This window comes from Rhinoderma darwinii, chromosome 6 (assembly GCF_050947455.1).
Source record: "Rhinoderma darwinii isolate aRhiDar2 chromosome 6, aRhiDar2.hap1, whole genome shotgun sequence".
NCBI classification, from domain to species: Eukaryota; Metazoa; Chordata; class Amphibia; order Anura; family Rhinodermatidae; genus Rhinoderma; species Rhinoderma darwinii.
In genome coordinates, this window is record NC_134692.1 from 88079115 (window position 1) to 88098534 (window position 19420).

At 42.2% G+C, this 19420-nt stretch overlaps 1 protein-coding gene across 1 annotated transcript in view; it reads left to right on the plus strand.

Annotated features, from left to right (window-relative positions):
* The first annotated feature begins 920 nt into the window (after positions 1-920).
* The window catches only part of TMEM11 (transmembrane protein 11), a 40486-nt gene continuing 21986 nt past the window's right edge, over positions 921-19420 (plus strand). Inside the window, exon 1 of the mRNA XM_075831286.1 lies at positions 921-1053. Coding sequence (XP_075687401.1) covers positions 1007-1053 — 47 coding nt within the window. The 5' untranslated portion in view covers positions 921-1006. The remainder of the gene's footprint in view (positions 1054-19420) is intronic.

Below are 19420 nucleotides of genomic sequence, written 5' to 3' on the forward strand. Positions count from 1 at the left end.
TTTGGGCGTTTTACATCCGAAAATGCGCCTCAATAGCGTTGGCAAACATCTGCCCATTCATTAGAATGGGTCTTACGATGTTCTGTGCACACGGTCATTTTTTTTACGCCCCGCTGTCAAAAGGCGGGGCGTAAAAAAGACGCCCGCGTCAAAGAAGTGCCTGTCAATTCTTCAGACGTAAATGGAGCCGTTTTCCATTGACTCCATTGAAAAACAGCTCCATTTACGTCCGTAATTTACACAGCAAAATAGCGCCTCAACATGCCATTACGGCCCCCGTAATTTCAGCCGTTACGGACGCTGCCGTGTGAACATACCCTAAGAATATGTTCACACGGCTTATTTACGGACGTAATTCGGGCGTTTTACGCCTCGAATTACGTCCGAAAATGCGTCTCGATAGCGTTGGAAAACATCTGCCCATTGAAAGCAATGGGCTGACATTTGTCTGTTCACAAGAGGCGTATATTTACGCGTCGGTCAAAAGACGGTGCATAAATAGACGCCCGCGCCAAAGAAGTGTCATGTCACTTCTTCAGACGTAAATGGAGCCGTTTTCCATGGACTCCATGGAAAACCAGCTCCAGTTACGTCCGTAATGGACGCGGCGTTCAAGCGCCTGCACATGTCGTTACGGCTGAAATGACAGGGCTATTTTCTCCTGGAAACAGCCCCGTAAATTCGGCCGTTACGGACGCTGCCGTGTGAACATACCCTAAAGTGCCTTTTGCGCACGCAAAACGCCGTGTTTGTTGCGTGCGCAAAACGCACATGCTCGTGTAACTCAGGCCTTATGATACTCCAGCTGGTTGCGGTCACAGCCGTACAGTTGTGGAACTACAACTTCCATGGCGCTTTGCGTTTCTGTAAAAGAAAGCGAAAGGGACGTCGGGATTTGTAGTCATTCGCCATTTTGCACTGTAAGCTTCAGTGTGGACTCCATTTCCCATCAGTCCCCGTGAAATGCGCAGAACGTTCTGAGACAGCTGATATCTGAGGCTCCAAGATGGCGACTTGGGGAAGGAGGCGCGCAGGGCTCGTAGGCAGAGATAGGTGAGCATGTTCCACAATGTACCGTAGCCAATCGGACGCATCCGTTGTGCCGGTGGTGCCTCTGGGTGTTAAAACCGCAGCTGCTGAGGGTTCGCAGTCACAGCTGAGGCCTTGGCGCCCTCCAGGGCTTGTGTGTGTTGTTGAGCGGTGAAAGGCCCGAGGTCAGGGGGAGACTGGCAGAGATTGCCGTGTAAACGCAATGAGTTCCAGTCTTAGCGAAGTGGGTGTGGGGCAGTAACCTGAAGTGACTTGCAAGTGTAGAATGGATCATCCCAATGCAGAAGCCTGTTAATAACCTGGGAGCCGAGGAGATGATGCCCAGCACTGTGATATGCGCTTTCAGCAGCGTCTGCTGGGGATATTTACATTGAGCAATTGATGGTCCAGTGTGAACGATCGCCAGCGCCAATAGTTCTGTAAAGCGTACTGTCTAAATGACACTGATGTATACATAATGGTATCTAGGCAGTGATTATACTACCTTGATGTGTGTAAATATGTTTCATAAATTAGGAGACCTCAATTGCTTATTGGTAATCTGTTGCACTGTGCAGCGACTTCAGCCCTGTGATCCCAGCTGCAGTCATGATTTTATTCCCCCTTTTAGACTGCGTTTGTAGCCCTATGTTTAGCGTGTATATCGGCAAAGCTCCAATGTACATGTTAAACTGATCTATAGGGGACCATTATACCGACGGAGGCCAAAAGCACGTTCTTTTGGCCTCAGTCGGGGGATATGCGTAGTTTGAGTTTTTTTGTTGTAGACTGATTCTTTCCAGAGGCATCCAGTAAAAAAAAGTATACTTTAAGGCCTCATTCCCACTTCTGTTTTTTCCTTCAGGGTGCTAGCCGGTTTTTTGACGGCTAGCACTCTGAACCATTCATTTCAATGGGGCCATGCACACTTCAGTTTTTTTGACGGTCCCGTTGTTCCGTTCCGACAAAAGTAGAGCATGTCCTACTTTGGTCCGAGATTCCATGACCGTGTGGCCCATACAAGTCAATGGGTGCGTCAAAAAAACTGAAGGCACACGGACCACATCCGTGGGCAGAAGTACACGTAGAGAGAGATTTCACTGCACTAATCAGCACTGATAGAGAAGAGGCTGGCGATCAGTGCTGGATAGAGAGAAGGGGCAGCCCTTTCGGGCAGCGTTTCCGCAGCGGGATGCAGCGACATAAAAAGTTCATTCCTTCCCCCGGCTGTTGTCTTGGTGACACGTCCCTCTTTTACGCCTCGAATTCCGCCTGAAAAAACTGCTCCATTACGCCTCCAAACATCTGCCCATTGCTTGCAATGGGTTTTACGGTGTTCTGTTCCCACGAGGTGTAATTTTACGCGTCACTGTCAAAATACGGCTCGGAAAAAGTGCAGGCCGTGAAATATGCTGCGAAAACGCGAGTTGTTACAAAAACGTCTAAAAATCAGGAGCTTTTTCCGGCTGAAAACAGCTCCGTATTTTCAGAAGTTTTCAGTCACTGCGTGTGAACATACCCCAAGTCTGAGCTCCCTGTGATTGGCTGCAGCGGTCACATGGGATGAAACGTTATCCCAGGAGGCCGGACTGGAGGAAGAAGCAGGGAGTTCTGGATAAGTATAAACTTTTTTTTTTTTTCTGAGTTGTGATTTTTGCAGCGGAAGTCGCTGCATTTGACTATTTGTTGCGGGTTTTTGAAGGAAACATTAGAAATCTATATTATGAGCGCTGGGCATGCTCTTTCAGCACCCTGGACAATGACTATCGCTGGACAGTGAGTACCATGCGTGGCGCTCACAATATAGATTTCTAATGTTTCAGGACCCTGTCGCTGTCCATGCTGTATACCGCTACTCACAATGAAACGCTGTGCCCACATTGATATCGGGTGCATAGTGTGAATGGGAATTAGTTTCCTCTCGGAAACACGGAAGTGTATACGGAGTACACACGGGAACCACACTGATACAATCACGGACACATGGATCCGTGAAAAACGGCTGTGAAAACGGTGATGGAAGTGTGCATGAGGCCTAAATGTATGCATTTTCTTTAGCATGGTAGCCTACGGGTGATGGATGCCAATATGACATCTGTAGAAGGCCTCCTTTTTAGATGAAGGTCTCCTCACAGCTCAGCAGTAGAGAAGAGAGGGCAGTGTTGCTATAGAGAGGTGTAGAGGCAGCAGAGGTTGGCTCCTATCCTGGCTTTTCAAAGAAGTGTTTGTGTTCACATGGGGGGATGTGTGAGGTGGTGGGCTTGCAGGTCTGCAGCTTTTTTTGCGTATGGAACTGGCCCTGAGGTCTGGAAAGAACTGGTTAATATGCAGCTGCTGTAGGGCAATTGCGTCAATGCCTTCTCTGCAGAATTTAAAGGGAATGTGTCGCGAATTAAACCTTTTTTTTTTAAGTGTCGTTACTTATTTCTATTATATTTTTTACGTTTTTTGCTGTATTTTTTTTTTTCTTCCATATGGTGGAAAGTATTACAAATCAAATAATAATTTGACTGTTTTCCTATGTTGGCCACCAGGGGGGAGCACTTCCCAGAATTACAGCAAGGTGAATAAGGCAAAGCAACCGGACTCACAGCTGCTGTAAATGTGGGAGGGAATCTCGCCCCCCTTCCCACAAGCCAGGAAAAGGTGTCTTCAAATTGCTAAGCAGTGTCCGGCAGCTATTTTGGGTGTGTTATAGGACACACCAAAAGGCTAAGGGTATGTTCACACGCTTACTAAACAAAGGGAAAACAGCTCGTGATTTTCAGCCATTTTTTAATCAAACTTGCGTTTTTTAACGGCCGTTTTTGGAGCTGTTTTTCTATAAAGTCAATGAAAATCGGCTCCAAAAACGTCCCAAGAAGTGATGCGCACTTAATTTTGGTGGGCGTCTTTTTACGTGCCGGTTTTGGAAAACGACCACGTAAAAAACGCCCTGTCGGAACAGAACGCTGTATTTCCCATTGAAACCAATGGGCAGATGCTTGTAGGCGTTCTGCTTCCGATTTTTCAGCTGTAAACATTGTGTGTGGCCTTACCCTTAGGGCTTATTCAAACGAACGGGATATACGTCCGTGCAACGCGCGTTGCACTGACCTATATTAGTCTATTGGGCTGTGCAGACAGGTGCATGATTTTCATGCATCGTGAGTACGCTGCGTAAAAGTCACGACATGTCCGTTCTTTGAGCGTTTTTCGCGCATCACGCACCCATTGAAGTCAATGGGTGCGTGAACACCACGCATGTCGCACGGAAGCACGAATCGCGCAACAGCGGTGAAAAGGATGAATGAAAACAGAAAAGCACCACGTGCTTTTCTGTTTACAAACATCCAAACGGAGTGTCATAATGATGCCGGCTGCGCGAAAATCTCGCAGCCGCGCATCATACGGGGCTGACACACGGAGCTGTTAAGTGGCTTTTGCGCAGGCAAAACGCCGCATTTTTTGTGTGTGCAAAAAGCACACGCTCGTGTGAATCCAGCCTTAGGCACGCAAAAAATGCAGCGTTTTGCCTGCGCAAAAGGAACTTAACAGCTCCGTGTTTCAGCCCTGTATGATGCGCGGCTGCGTGATTTTCGCGCAGCCGCCATCATTATGACACTCCGTTTGGATGTTTGTAAACAGAAAAGCACGTGGTGCTTTTCTGTTTTTATTCATCCTTTTCACCGCTGTTGCGCGAATCACGCGCGTCCCACGGAAGTGCTTCTGTGCGACATGCGTGGTTTTCACGCACCCGTTGACTTCAATGGGTGCGTGATGCGCGAAAAACGCTCAAAGAACGCACATCTCGTGACTTTTATGCAGCGGACTCACGCACCTGTCTGCACAGCCCCATAGATTAATATCATCAATGGGAAGAAGGAAAGAGGCTGGCACTGCCAAAACCGCCTAATTGGAATGGGAGTTGAAATATGGCTTGCTTACTGTTGGATAATTGCAGGTAAATTGCCACGGAGTTGCTCATCGAAAGAGTAGCACAATCGGCTAAATATATATGTAGAGGAATGATCGAGGCACTCACCGAAGCTGGCAAACAATTTCTTTATTACAAAAAAGATCTTTGGTCAGGATGTGGAATTGCCTACGGCCGTTTCACGTGCTGGTACACGCTTTCTCAAGGCCCTGGCGTCACTTCCTTCACCTGCCCTTTTATTTACAAATTAGTACACATTGTTACATAACAAAAAATTAAAAAAGACAGGGAAATGCACAGTATATTATGGTGGTTCATGCAACTGATACATTCTAATCTTGAAATATAAATATTTCAGTATCAAATCATCTAAAAACAAATAAGGTTCATGTTAAAAACGAACTTAGATCATTACGATCATTGAGACCGAGCGGTCCTAGTGCACCTGTCAGAGAAATAATCTCTGCCTCTCTCTGCAACAGAGATTTGTGTCTGTCTCCTCCTAAAGCCAATGGCTGAATGTGAACTATACCCACAAATCGCATACATCGAGTGTTATTTTCATGTTTCTCCTGCATATGTTGTATCAGCCTAGGGCATCCCTCACATGTGTTTAATGATCTTATATGTTCACGAAATCTTACATACATGGGTCGTATAGTTTTACCTATATAAAATCTGCCACAGTCACAGATCACTGCATATACAACGTATTGGGTCCTACAGGTTATTAATCCATTAATTTCAAACGTACTGCCCCCTAAATTAAGGTTCCTTGTACGTATTATGGAATTGCAATAATTGCATTGTCCACATCTATGGTTACCCTTTGGACTATTAGCTGTCAACCAGTTCTCTTTGCACTTCTCTTTTTGGGAAAAACGTCCCCTGACTAAAATGTCTTTTAAATTTTTACATCTACGAAAGGATACGATTGGTTTCCTAATTGCGACTTCCATAAGTAATGGATCATTCTCAATTAGGTGCCAATTTTTTCGAATACTTGTTCTGATAACCTCACTCATTGGGCTATAACCGAAGGATAGAACAAATCTCTGATCTTTTTTAATAGGATTTTTTCGACTCTGTTTTTTATGATGGAATAACGATGTCTGTTTGATCTCACTAGCTCTATTTAGAGCTTCTTTTACCAATTTTACTGGATAACCTCTAGCTTCCAATTTTTGACTCCTCTCATCTGCCTGTTCATAAAATGTCAAATCACTGCTATTAATTCGTCTTAGACGTAAAAATTGAGCATAAGGTAAAGATTTAGTTATATGTCTAGGGTGATAGCTATCATACCGCAATAATGTATTGGTAGCTGTAGGTTTTCGATAACCTTTAGTCTGAATTGCTCCCCCCTCTATTGTAACATATACATCCAAAAACTCAATTTCTTGATGACCAAATTTATGTGTAAAACTCATATTGGATGAATTTGCATTTAGGTATTTTACAAAATCTAGGAACTCTTGCTGTGTACCTGACCACACTACAAAAATGTCGTCTATATAACGCAGGTATAGCTGTAGGTATTTGGCATAGGGATTAGAAAGATTGTATATCATTTGTTCTTCAAAATCCGCTAAAAATAAGTTCGCAAAAGTCGGAGCTACGGGGGTACCCATAGCCGTTCCCGACTTTTGTCGATACCAGATGTCATCAAATAGAAATGAATTGTGACTCAACACATACTGTAATGCCTCACATATGAAGTCAATAAACGCATGATCACTATTAGTATACTGCAATTGACGTCTAACAGCCTGTACACCGGCATCCTGAGGGATACGGGTGTATAGGCTTTCGACGTCAATACTAGCCAATTTGAATCCTTTTTGCCAACCAAAATCCATAATTATTGACAAGAAATCTTGTGTATCCTGTAAATAGGAAGGAATATTCTTTAATAATGGGCGCATTACCCAATCCAAATAGCGTGAAAGTGGCTCAGTAACTGATCCAATTCCCGCTATAATAGGGCGGCCCGGGGGGGATTCCATTGATTTATGTACCTTTGGGATGAAATACCAATATGGTCTATTGGGGAATGGTATAATTAATTTCTCTCCGAATTTTTCAGAAAAGAAACCACCCTCAACCCCTTTTCTCAATAATGATCTCAATAACCTTAGGTATAATGAAGTTGGCTCCTGTTTAAGGATTTCATAGACCGAATTATCATCTAGCTGACGATGAGCCTCCTGAATATAATATTCTTTTGACAGTAATACTATATTCCCTCCTTTATCTGCCGGTTTCAAAATAACATTTTTGTTAGAACTTAACCATTTCAATGCCTTTCTTTCCTCTACTGATAGATTGGGAGTGGCTAAAGGATAAATGAGGCATTTTACATCACGTAAAACCTCTTTTTGAAATAAATCCAATTGTGAACCGGCAGGTAAAGGAGGGTTGAAGGTGGATGGTTTCCCACCCTGAAACTTTTCAATATTATACGATTGTGGTTCACAATCCACCTCTTCAATAGGGACATCCATTAAAATATGTAACATTTTTCTATCTTCAGCAGAAAAATTATCATGGTAATCAAGAAATTGAGTTTTTGGATGTATATGTTACAATAGAGGGGGGAGCAATTCAGACTAAAGGTTATCGAAAACCTACAGCTACCAATACATTATTGCGGTATGATAGCTATCACCCTAGACATATAACTAAATCTTTACCTTATGCTCAATTTTTACGTCTAAGACGAATTAATAGCAGTGATTTGACATTTTATGAACAGGCAGATGAGATGAGTCAAAAATTGGAAGCTAGAGGTTATCCAGTAAAATTGGTAAAAGAAGCTCTAAATAGAGCTAGTGAGATCAAACAGACATCGTTATTCCATCATAAAAAACAGAGTCGAAAAAATCCTATTAAAAAAGATCAGAGATTTGTTCTATCCTTCGGTTATAGCCCAATGAGTGAGGTTATCAGAACAAGTATTCGAAAAAATTGGCACCTAATTGAGAATGATCCATTACTTATGGAAGTCGCAATTAGGAAACCAATCGTATCCTTTCGTAGATGTAAAAATTTAAAAGACATTTTAGTCAGGGGACGTTTTTCCCAAAAAGAGAAGTGCAAAGAGAACTGGTTGACAGCTAATAGTCCAAAGGGTAACCATAGATGTGGACAATGCAATTATTGCAATTCCATAATACGTACAAGGAACCTTAATTTAGGGGGCAGTACGTTTGAAATTAATGGATTAATAACCTGTAGGACCCAATACGTTGTATATGCAGTGATCTGTGACTGTGGCAGATTTTATATAGGTAAAACTATACGACCCATGTATGTAAGATTTCGTGAACATATAAGATCATTAAACACATGTGAGGGATGCCCTAGGCTGATACAACATATGCAGGAGAAACATGAAAATAACGCTCGATGTATGCGATTTGTGGGTATAGTTCACATTCAGCCATTGGCTTTAGGAGGAGACAGACACAAATCTCTGTTGCAGAGAGAGGCAGAGATTATTTCTCTGACAGGTGCACTAGGACCGCTCGGTCTCAATGATCGTAATGATCTAAGTTCGTTTTTAACATGAACCTTATTTGTTTTTAGATGATTTGATACTGAAATATTTATATTTCAAGATTAGAATGTATCAGTTGCATGAACCACCATAATATACTGTGCATTTCCCTGTCTTTTTTAATTTTTTGTTATGTAACAATGTGTACTAATTTGTAAATAAAAGGGCAGGTGAAGGAAGTGACGCCAGGGCCTTGAGAAAGCGTGTACCAGCACGTGAAACGGCCGTAGGCAATTCCACATCCTGACCAAAGATCTTTTTTGTAATAAAGAAATTGTTTGCCAGCTTCGGTGAGTGCCTCGATCATTCCTCTACATATATATTTAGTCCATAGATTAATATAGGTCCCTGCGACGCGCGTGAAAATCACGTGCGTTGCACGGACATATAACACGCTCGTGTAAATGAGCCCTTAGAATGATGAAAGTGAAGTGAATGACTTTTCAGTTGACCGGTTCACACGCCGTGTATATAAGTTTTGGTTTTTTTGCACATTTTACGTGCAAAAAAACGCATTAAAAAAACGCTTGATTTCACACGTGTGTGTGTGTGTTCGCTCGCCGCTGATTCTTCAAAACAGCTGATAAGCGGCTATGAAGTATCAGCGGCGCCCGTACACACACACACACACACACACACACACACACACACACACACACACACACACACACACACACACACACACACACACACACACACACACACACACACACACACACACACACGAAAAGTCTTAAAGGGGTCGTCCAGGAAAACATGGCGCCGCACCTGTCCTAATGTCGTGTGTGGTATTACAGCTCTGTCCTATTCACTTCAAAGGAGGTGAACTGCAATACCAGACACAACCTGAGGACAGGTGCGGCGCTGTGTCTCCAATCCGGACACCCCTTCTGTCCTGAGATGACCCGACGGGGGAGGCGGGTGTCAGAGCCACCCACCGCCATCACTTCAGACAGAACCGCACAACTACGGCATGAGGGCAGGGCTTGTCCTGAGTGCACTGTCTCTTGTTATGGACAGATTTATAGTCACATGAACCCCGTCTGATGAACCGGTAACCTAGGTCCGATCACATGACAGAGAGGGTCACCAAAAACCCTGTGCATCCTCAGCCCGTCCATCCAGCCCTTTCCTGGTTATATCTGATTCTGAGAAAGCTGGGTGACCACCATTACCCCTCCTACTGGAGTGTGTTTAGGGATGTGACTAATGAACCTCTCACACTCCAGTAGGAGGGGTAATGGTGGTCACCCAGCTTTCCCAGACCCCTGAACGGTAAATCTCTCTAGTTGTGCTGAGACTGTTTGGGGATGTGACTAATGAACCTCTGTCTCAGCACAACTAGAGAGATTTATCGTTCAGGGCTTTCCCTGTACAGTTGCATCATGTGTCCTTCATACAGGGGGGTCCCGTCGGGAGGGGGGGCGTTAGGGGTGGGGGGGCTGTTAGGGGTGGGGGGCCGTCATGGGGGGGGGGGCCCCCGTCGGGGTTCACGAGAGCCGGAGTCTGTGAGATAGAGTGGAACAGACAGACACACATCTTACCTGCAGTGCAGCTGGTCTTCAGTATGGCGCCTGCTATCTCCCTGCAAACAGCTGCTCTGCTCTGTGTGACTCTGACCTGCGTCTGCGCAGTACAGAGCCAGAGAGCAGAGTCAATGGAACGGCTCCCGTTCATTGTGCCCTATGCACTGTAGCTGCCGTATTCCATCTCAGTATGTGTCGTTAATCGACACATACAGAGATGAAAAACAAAATGGCAGCCCCCATAGAGAAGTAAAAGTTAGAAAAAAGAAAAAAGTAAAACAAACACACAAATAAATAAATTGTATTTTAACCCCTTAGCGCACCAGGACGCACCGGTACGTCCTGCATTGAAGTGCTTTAAGGCACAGGGACGTACCGGCGCGTCCTGGCTAATTTCTGTCACTCTGTCAAAAGACAAGGTGACAGAAATGTGCCGTCAACTGTTTATGACAGGTGATCGACACAGTAACACGGTAAGGGACCAATAATAGCGGTCCCCTGACGACGATCGCTGTAATTGGTCAGTCTTCTGTGACTGACCAATTACAGCGCATGACAACAGTATCTGATCTCTTCAGTCCGAGAGTGAAAGTGAAGAGATCAGACGTGCCCAGCGAAAGTGTGAATTTTACCTGTCAGATCCAGCGAATTTAACCCCACATTAACCCCTCCGCTGCCGCTGTTTACCTGCTTTCTGCTTCTACTTGTGGGAGCTTCTCTTTTTAAAAAAAAATAATAATAATAATAGAGAGAGATGGGGAGAGACAGAGAGAGAGAGATAGAAATTTTACTGATAGTGAATTTAGGGATAACATACAGGTTTAGATTATTAGGGGTTAGTTAGATATAATTATATAGGTTGATAGGGATAGTTGGCTAGGAATAGTTAGGGAGGTTTTATAAAAAAAAAAAATATAGATATATATATATATATATAAAAAATAAATTAAAAAAAACAATACTTTGGGGATTTGTGGTCCTTTACTATCCATATATACGGAGTTGGACATTGCCCCTTAAATATTCTGCAGGTGACAGGTTGTTTTGCGCATATTTCAGTTCCTACCTTGCCGGGCAGGGACCTGTTACGGTGTGCCAACGTCACTTGGCACGTCCGTCTCTCATATAGTGATTGATGGTGCTAAAGAGGCGTTGTACAACCAGTCCCTTTGAAAAAAGATGATGAATATATTTCCCTGCAACTGTTCTTTCATCCTGTGAACAAGCTTTAGTTTCAACACGGTTGTATCTATTTTTTTCCTCCAATTTTTAGATAGATTGCCCTTCACTACAGGACAATTTTTCCTTGCTTGCTAACTTACTATATATCAAACCAGGACTATGTTTGATGGTCAACAGCTTTGTTGGCATTATATGGTCATGCAGTAACTACAGGCAAAAATTCACTGTTAGGGACAAGCCATTTTTACCAGTAAAAATTGGCGCTCCTCTATTGTTTGATCCCCCAGAAACGCAGCATATTTCTAAACATAGGAGTAACAGAGTAAAGGAATAAATTGTGAGAATACGTGCCATTTATATATGCTGTACCAGAATGGCACATTTCTATTTTTTTTTTTTTACATCTAACCCCAATTATTTTCCGCTTTAAAAACTTTTATCACTACATCCCTAGATGAATAGTTTAGGGGGTATAGTTTTCAAAATGGAGTAACTTCTGGGGATGATGTATATTTTTGGGCCCTGTCGTGTGGCTAGGCAGCAGACTATGGCCAAAGTAGAGATATTACTGAACACAGAAGAAACGGTGCATTCCTTCAGTATCATGAATTTTGCATGACAAAAATACCCTTAAAATGAAACTTTGCATAAGTTCTGGACCAAAATGTGGGCTCAAAATGCGCACTACACCCCCTAGATGAATACCTTAGGGGGTTTAATTTTGAAAATGGAGACAATTCTGGAGGTCTTGCATCATTTTGCAAGCCGAAATCCCCAGAGGCGTGGAATAGGGCCTATAATTTAGATAAAATTGTAACCTGAAAGACGCAGGATGCTCCTTTTGGGGCCCACCATTTGATCGAGCAGCAGATGGGGGTATTTATAAACATAGAAGAACAGGGATAATCAATGTTGGGGTGCAATTATTCAGTTTAATGTACTTTGTAGGAAATGTGTAAGAAAAAAATTTGATTTAAATTCTTCACATGGAAATGCATCATATTCTACAAAAAACTTGGACTTGAAATACTCACTCCTCCACTAGATATATACTTTAGGGGTGTAGTTTCCAAAACCTTCGGGGGCTACCCCTATTCTGGTACCTCAGGACCTCTGCAAATGCGACATGGCTCTCAAAAACCATTCCAGCAAAATCTGCGCTCCAAAATCCAAATGGCGCTTGTTCCCTTCTGAGCCCTGCCGTGGGTCCAAACAGCAGTTTATTGCCACATATGGGGTATTGCCGTAATCGGGAGACATTGCTTTACAAATGTTGGAGTGCTTTTTCTCCTTTATTCCTTGTAAAAACTAAAACATTGTAATTTCAGAAAAAAAGTAGATTTTCATATTCACAGACCAGTTCCAATAAATTTAGCAAAAAACCTGTGTGCTCAAAATGCTAACTATACCCCTAGAAAAATTCCTTGAGGGGTGTAGTTTCCAAAATTGGGTAATTTTTGGGAAGTTTCCACTGTTTTGGCAGCACAAGACTTCTTCAAACCCGACATGGTGCCTAAAATATAATCTAAAAAAAAGAAGGCCCCAAAATCCACTAGGTGCTCCTTTGCTCCTTTGCTACATGCTCCATTACTACTCTAGGGCCACATGTGGGATATTTCTAAAAACTGCAGAATCTGGGCAATAAGTATTGAGTTGCGTTTCTCTGGTAAAACCTTTGTTGTTAAAGAAAATTTTTTATTACAAATGAATTTTGTAAAAAAAAATTAAATTTGTAAATTTCACCTCTACTTTGCTTTGTTTCCTGTGAAACGCCTAAAGGGTTAAAATAATTTCTGAATGCTGTTTTGAATACTTTGAGGGGTGCATTTTTTAAAATGGGGTGATTTATGAGGACTTTCTAATATATAAGGCCCTCAAAGCCACTTCAGAACTGAATTGGTCCCTGTAAAAATAGCCTTTTGAAATTTTCTTGAAAATGTGAGAAATTCCTGCTAAAGTTCTAAGCCATGTAACGTCCTAGAAAAATAAAAGGACGTTCAAAAAACTATACAAACATAAAGTAGACATATGGGGAATATTAACTATAACTATTTTGTGTGGAATTACTATGTCTTACAAGCCGATACATTTAAATTTAGAAAAATGCTAATTTTCACAAATTTTCTCTAAATTATGGTGTTTTTCACAAATAAATACTGAATTTATCGACCAAATTTTTTTCACTAACCTCAAGTACAACATGTCACGAGAAAACAATCTCGGAATCACTTGGCTAGGTGAAAGCATTCCGGAGTTATTACAACATAAAATGACATGTCAGATTTGAAAAAATAGGCTGTGTTCTTAAAGAGGCTCTGTCACCAGATTTTGAAACCCCTATCTCCTATTGCAGCAGATCGGCACTGCAATGTAGATAAGAGTACCGTTTTTTTTTTTTTTGTTTTTTTTTTTTAAACGAGCATTTTTTGCTAAGTTATGAGCATTTTTTATATTTATGCAAATGAGGCTTTCTTAAGTACAACTGGGCGTGTTTAAAGTTTTATGTACAAGTGGGCGTGTATTGTGTGTTACATCTGGGCGTTTTTACTTCTTTTACTAGCTGGGCGTTGTGAATAGAAGTGTATGATGCTGACGAATCAGCATCATCCACTTCTCTTCGTTAACACCCAGCTTCTGGCAGTGCACAGACACACAGCGTGTTCTCGAGAGATCACGCTGTGACGTCACTTCCTACCCCAGGCACCAGGCGACAGGCGACAGAGGCTACATCGACTTACCTGCAAACGCCGATGCTGCTGCAGAATCAACTGTAGCCTCTGTCGCCTAGTGCCGATGTGTCCTCGCTCGTCCGACAAGATGCAGGACCTGGGGCAGGAAGTGACGTCTCAGCGTGATCTCTCGAGAATACGCTGTGTGTTTGTGCACTGCCAGAAGCTGGGTGGTAACGAAGAGAAGTGGATGATGCTGATTCGTTAGCATCATACACTTCTATTCACAACGCCCAGCTAGTAAAAGAAGTAAAAACGCCCAGATGTACACACACAATACACACCCACTTGTACTTAACTTTAAACACGCCCAGTTGTACTTAAGAAAGCCTCATTTGCCTAAATATAAAAATGGTCATAACTTGGCCAAAAATGCTCGTTTTTGAAAAAAACGTTACTCTTATCTACATTGCAGCGCCGATCTGCTGCAATAGGAGATGGGGGTTGCAAAATCTGGTGACAGAGCCTCTTTAACCCCTTCCCGCACCTTGGCGTAACTGTACGTCCAGATAAGCAGTAACTTCGCGCACCTGGGCGTACAGTTACGTCCGCGCTTTAAAAGTTAACCGCCGCGCGGCGCTACACCGCAGCAGCGGTTAACTGTGCAGGGTGTCAGCCCTGCTCTCCCCGTTGCCGATCAGCGGCCTGTCGCCGCTGAAATCGGCAATTAACCCCTTCGATGCGGTGGTCGATTGCGATCACCACATCGAAGAGGTTTACAGCGGATCGGCAGCCCCCCACATGTATTTGCGGGGGCTGGCGATCCTTATCATGGCAACCAGAGGCCAGACAATGACCTCCGGGTTGCCATGTACGGAAGCCTCGGAGGATCAGCCTCCGGCCGTTCCTCCTCTGCTTCCTGTCAGTGTGACGGTTACGTCACAATGACAGTTGGAACACATTACACTACGTGTGTAGTGTAATGTGTTCCAGCAGCGATCAGAGCTGCAAGTCTAAGTGTCCCCTAGTGGGACAAGTAAAAAAAGTTAAAAAAAGATAATAAAAATGTTTTGAAAAAGTGTAAAAATCAAAGTTAGAAGTGACATAAACAAAGAATGCTTTTTTTCCTATAATAAGTCTTTTATTATAGGAAAAAAATTAACACGTTAAAAAAAGTACACATATTTGGTATCGCCGCGTTCGTAACGACCCCAACTATAAAACTGTAATATTATTTTTCCCGCACGGTGAACACCGCGAAAAAAAGTGCCCGAATCACAATTTTTTTAGTTACCAACCCTCCCAAAATATACAATAAAAAGTGATCAAAAAGTCGCATGTACGCCAAAATGGTACCAATACAAACTACATCCCGTCCCGCAAAAAACAAGCCCTTACACCGCTTTTTTGACTGAAAAATAAAAACGTTATGGCTCTAAGAATATGGTGACACAAAAATTAATTTATTTTATAAATAAGTGATTTTATTGCACAAACGCTGCAAAACATAAAAAAATTATATACATATGGTATCGCCGTAATCGTATCGACCTGCAGAATAAAGTATAATGGTCATTTATAGCCCAGGGTGAAGGCCATAAAAAAAACAAATAAAAAACATTGTCAGAATTGATGGTTTTTGGTCACCTTGCTTGCCAAAAAATGGAATAAAACGTGATCAAAAAAATTTCTGCTACCCCAAAATGGTAACAATGAAAACTACAGATTGTCCCGCAAAGAATAAACCCTCACACGGCTCCGGTGGAGAAAAAAATAAAACCGTTCTGGCTCTCAGAATATGGCGATGCAAAATGTGTAGTGTCCAAAAGCGGATAAGATCGGGCACCATTTATAAGTGTGACACTGGCCACATATCTGCGGATTATTATTTATTTACTGCATTATTATACCCTCTTATTATACCATGATGTACCCCGCACAGATAACATGTACCCTGATGTACTCCGCACAGATAACATGTACCCTGATGTACCCCGCACAGATTACATACGCCCCCACATTATAAACTGAAACACCAGTAAAACCCCAAACAGAACAACTACCAAGCAAACTCTGTGCCCCAAAAGCCAAATGGCGTCCCTCCCTTCTGAGCCCTGCAGCGTGCCTAAACACCAATTTACGTCCACAGATATGGCATCGCCATACCCGGGAGAACCCGGTTAATATTTTGAGTTATTTGTCTTCAGTGGCACAAACTGGGCATAACATATAATGCACTAAAATGGCATATGAGTGGAAAATTGTAATTTTCACTCTGCACCATGCGCTGCGCATTAACCCCTGCGCGCACCATGACATAGCATGTCGTAGTGTGGGGGGTGATGTATGGAGCGTCTCACGTAAAAAATAAAGAATTTAGAACGGCAAAATCGCTGTTTTTTTGGTCACCTTGGCTCTACCTAAAAATGTAATAAAAAGTGCTCAAAAAGTTGTATGTACCAAAAAGTTGCACCAATAAAAACGACCGCTCGTCCCCCAATAAATAAGCCCTCATACCGCTCTATTGACTGAAAAATAAAAAAGTTGTGGCTTTTGGAACGCGGGGAGGAAAAAACTAAGGAAAAGAAAAAAATGGATCACTCCAGAAAGGGTTAATTACTTTCTAATGAAAAACCATTTATGACCACACGTGGGGTATTGCCGTACTCGGGAGAAATTGCTTTACAAATGTTGGGGTGCTTTTTCCCCCTTTATCCTTTGTGAAATTGAAAAAAATGCAACATTTTAGTGGAAGAAATGTCGATATTCATTTTCACGGCCTAATTCTAATAAATCCTGCAAAAGACTTGTGGGGTTTAAATGACCACTATATCCCTAGATAGATTCTTTAAGTGGTGTAATTTCCACTTTTGGGGGGTTTCCACTGTTTTGGCCTCTCAGGGGCTTTGCAAATGCAACATGGCACCCAAAAACCATTTCAGCTAAATTTGAGCTCCAAAAGCCAAATAGCGCTCCTTCCCTTCTAAGCCTTGCTGTGGGTCCAAACAGAAGTTTATTACTACATATGGCATATTTCCGTAATCGGGAGAAATTGTTTTACAAATGTTGGGGTGCTTTTTCTCCTTTATTCCTTGTAAAAATTAAAAATGGCTACATTTTTTCAGAAAAAAAGTCGATTTTTACCTTTACAGAATAATTTCAATGAATTCAGCAAAACAACCGTGGTGTCAAAATGCTAACTTTACCCCTAGAAAAATTCCTTGAGGGGTGTAGTTTCCAAAATGGGATCACTTTCCGGGGGTTTCCACTATTTTGTTCCCTCCAGTGCATTTCAAACGCGACATGGCACTGAAAACCATTCCAGCAAAATCTGAATTTCAAAATCCAAATGGTGCTCCTTTCCTTCTGAGTCCTGCTGTGGGTCCAAACAGCAGTTTATTACCACATATGGGGTATTGCTATAATCAGGAGAAATTGCTTTACATATGTTGGGGTGTTTTTCTCTTTTATACCTTGAAAAAATTAAAAATTTCTACGTTTTTTCAGAAAAAAGTAGATTTTCATCTTCACAAACTAATTCAAATAAATTTAGCAAAAAAACTGTGGGTTCAAAATGCTAACTATACCCCTAGATAAATTCCCTGAGGGGTGTAGTTTCCAAAATGAGGTCTCTTTTGGGGGTCTTTATTGTTTTGGCCCCACAAGACCTCTTCAAACCTGACATGGTACCTAAAATATATGCTAAAAAAAGAAGGCCCCAAAATACACTAGGTGCTCCTTTGCTTCTGAGGCCTGTGTCCATGACCGAACTAGGGCCACATGTGGGGTATTTCTAAAAACTGCAGAATCTGGGCAATAAATAATAAGTTAAATTTTTTGGGAAAAACCTTCTGTGGTACAGAAAAAAATGTATTACAAATGAATTTTGTATAAAAAAAAAGAAATTTGTAACTTTCACCTCTACTTTGCTTTAATTCCTGTGAAACGCCTAAAGGGTTAATACACTTTCTGAATGCTGTTTTGAATACTTTGAGGGGTGCAGTTTTCAAAATGGGGTGATTTATGGGGACTTTCTAATATATAAGACTCTCAAAGCCACTTCAGAACTGAACTTGTCCTTGTAAAAATCGCCTTTTGAAATTTTCTTGAAAATATGAGAAATCGCTGCTAAAGTTCTAAGCCTTGTAACGTCCTAGAAAAATAAAATAATGTTAAAAAAACGATGCCAAACTAAAGTAGACATGTGGGGGATGGTAACTAGTAACTATTTTGTGTGGTATTACTATCGGTTTTACAAGCAGATACATTTAAATTTAGAAAAATGCTAATTTTTGCAATTTTTCGCTAAATTTTGGTGTTTTTCACAATTAAATACTGAATCTATCGGGCAAATTTTGCCAGTAACATAAAGTCCAATGTGTCACGAGAAAACAATCTCAGAATCGCTTGGATAGGTAAAAGCATTCCGGAGTTATTACCACATAAAGTGACACATGTCAGAGTTTAAAAATCGGCTTCGTCCTGAAGGCCAAAACAGGCTCAGTCCTGAAGGGGTTAAGGCCAAAACAGGCTGTGTCCTTAAGGGGTTAATAACATACTAAAAGCAATATTATATATAACAAAATTTTTCCGCGACACCCGTCCTTTAAATAGAAGAGGGGAGTGAGCCTAACATTGGCTAAGGACCCCGCAGTTCCCTCTTGCACAATGTCCCCCACATCTCTCCTCATCCCCCCCCTGGGTCTGCTGCCTCCTCCCTCCGTGGTTCGGCACACCGGGTAGAGTAAGTACAGGTCGCTTGCATACAGTGACACCTTTTGGGGGACTCTGACTTCTTTTTACCTCGGCTGGTGATGATCCAGGGATAACTATAAATGTATGGACCGTTAAAGAGGCTCTGTCACCATATTATCAAATCCCTATCTCCTATTGAATGTGGTCGGCGCTGCAATGTAGATCACTGCAAAGTTGTTTTTTTTTTTGTTTTTTTTAAAAACTATCATTTTTGCCCAAGTTATGAGCAATTTTATATTTATGCAAATGAGCTTTTCAATGGACAACTGGGAGTGTGTTCTCGTTTTACCAACTGGGCGTGTATTGTGTTTTTACCAACTGGGCGTTGTGAATAGAAGTGTATGACGCTGACAAATCAGCGTCATACACTTCTCATCGTTCCCACCCAGCTTCTTTCACTGCAGACACACCGCGTGACGTCACCCACAGGTCCTTTAACCTTGGCGTCGGACAGAGAAGATACATGGGCTCCAGCAGTCCGAGGGGGTAATATGCTCGTCTCTAGGGAGTTTAATATGCTTACCTGACACGGTGATGCTGCTGCAGATTCAACTGTACCCTCTGACGCCTGGAGCTGATGTGTCTTCTCTCTTCCGACGCCAGGTCCTGTGGGTGACGTCACGCTGTGTGTCTGCAGTGAAAGGAGTTGAAAACTCACACTTATATTTATCAAATGAGTTGCAAAATGGCTAGAAAATATAGTCAAGACATTGACAAGGTTAGAAATAATTGTTTTTATTTGAAATAATAATTTTCTCCTTCAAACTTTGCTTTCGTCAAAGAA